This window comes from Aureococcus anophagefferens, assembly GCF_000186865.1.
Source record: "Aureococcus anophagefferens unplaced genomic scaffold AURANscaffold_1316, whole genome shotgun sequence".
In the NCBI taxonomy this organism is placed as follows: domain Eukaryota; class Pelagophyceae; order Pelagomonadales; family Pelagomonadaceae; genus Aureococcus; species Aureococcus anophagefferens.
Genome location: NW_008706356.1, coordinates 1 through 1645, shown reverse-complemented (window position 1 = coordinate 1645; position 1645 = coordinate 1). Strand labels below are relative to the sequence as shown.

The window sequence follows — 1645 nt, the reverse complement described above, 5'->3', positions numbered from 1 at the left end:
CGTCGTAGACCGCGAGCGCGCGGACGTCCGCGCCGAGCTCGACGCAGACGACGCGGTCCCGCGCCTCGAACATGGGGAACGCGAAGTAGGCGCACCGGAGCCCCGCGAGGGCGAGCGCGGGCGCGACGATCTGCGCCTTGGGCGTCGAGCACGCCTCGAGGAGCACCGCGTGGCGCGGGCTCCGGGGCTTCGACGACTTCGCCGCGACCCAGAGGCCCGCGGCCTGGTCCGCCGCGAAGAGGCCGAGGGCGGCCCAGCCCACGAGCTGCGCCAGCAGCCACGCCTTGTAGGACCGCGACCCGTAGAGGCCGCTCCCCGCGGCCGCGCGGAGCCGCCGGCAGAGCGAGTCCGACGACGACCCGCCGACGACGACGGCCGCGACGGCGAAGCACGACAGGTGCGTCGACGCGCAGGACGCGCTGGACGCGTCGCTCGCGGTCAGCGTCACGTTCGCGTCGGCGACCCAGGCGACGCCGTCCCAGGTCACGCACGCGGCCGCGTCGCCGGCGTCCGCGTCGAAGCTGAGCTCCACGGGCTCGTCGAGGCCGGCGACGCGGGACGCCTCCGCGCCGAGCCCGTCGACGAGCTCGACCTCGAGTTCGCCGCTCGCGAGACGTCGATCGCGAAAACAGAGTTGCCGCCGTCCGCCGAGTCGGTGATGACGCGCTCGGCGAAGGTGACGCTCGTGCATAAGGCCGTGGGGCGGGGCGTCGGGGACGGGGACGGCGCGTGCGGGCCGCACTCGTTCTCGTACCACGCGACCGTGTCGTCATACTGCGATGCCGAGAGCACGTCGACGTCGCCGTCGCCGTCAAGATCGATCGCGTAGACGCCGCCGCGGCCGTCCGCGGAGTTCGAGATGGCGCGGTCGGTGAAGGACTGGGAGCCGTCGTTTTCGTACCACGCGACCGTGTCGTCGTCGCGGGACGCCGACAGCGCGTCCACGTCGCCGTCGCCGTCGACGTCGATCGCGAAGACAGAAATAGCGGCGTCTGCCGAGTTCGTAATAATGCGCCGCGCGAACGACTGGGACCCGTCGTTCTCGTACCAGGCGACAGTGTCGTCGTTGTAGGACGCCGAGAGCGCGTCGACGTCGCCGTCACCGTCGAGGTCGACCGCGAAAACAGTGTTGCCCTCGTCCGCGAGCGTCGTGATGACGTGCTTGGCAAAGACGGGGGGCTCGTCGTCCTCGCCCGCGTCGTACTCGTACCACGCGATCGTGTCGTCGTGGTAGGACGCCGAGAGCGCGTCGACGTCGCCGTCGCCGTCGACGTCGATCGCGAAGACGGAGCAGGCCCACTCCGCGAGCGTCGTGATGACGCGCTCGGTGAAGGACTGGGACCCGTCGTTCTCGTACCAGGCGACCGTGTCGTCGCTGAAGGACGCCGACAAGACATCGACGTCGCCGTCGCCGTCGACGTCGATGGCGAAGACCGAGTAGGCAAAGTCCGCGAGCGTCGTGATGATGCGCTCCGTGAAGGACTGGGACCCGTCGTTCTCGTATGCTCGGTGAAGGACTGGGACCCGTCGTTCTCGTACCACGCAGCCACGGTGCTGCCGCTCGAGAGCGCGTCGACGTCGCCGTCGCCGTCGACGTCGATCGCGAAGACGGAATTGGCGCTGTCCATCCAGTCCGTGATGACAT

The 1645-nt window shown here is 70.2% G+C and overlaps 1 protein-coding gene across 1 annotated transcript; it reads right to left on the bottom strand.

Annotated features, from left to right (window-relative positions):
- Positions 1–10: 10 nt before the first annotated feature.
- Positions 11–1482, bottom strand: AURANDRAFT_69297 (hypothetical protein; the record flags this gene model as incomplete). The annotated part of the gene is made up of 2 exons (XM_009045058.1): positions 11–592; positions 616–1482. Coding segments are annotated over 2 exons (1449 nt in total), but the record flags the coding sequence as incomplete, so codon positions are not given.
- Positions 1483–1645: the final 163 nt, after the last annotated feature.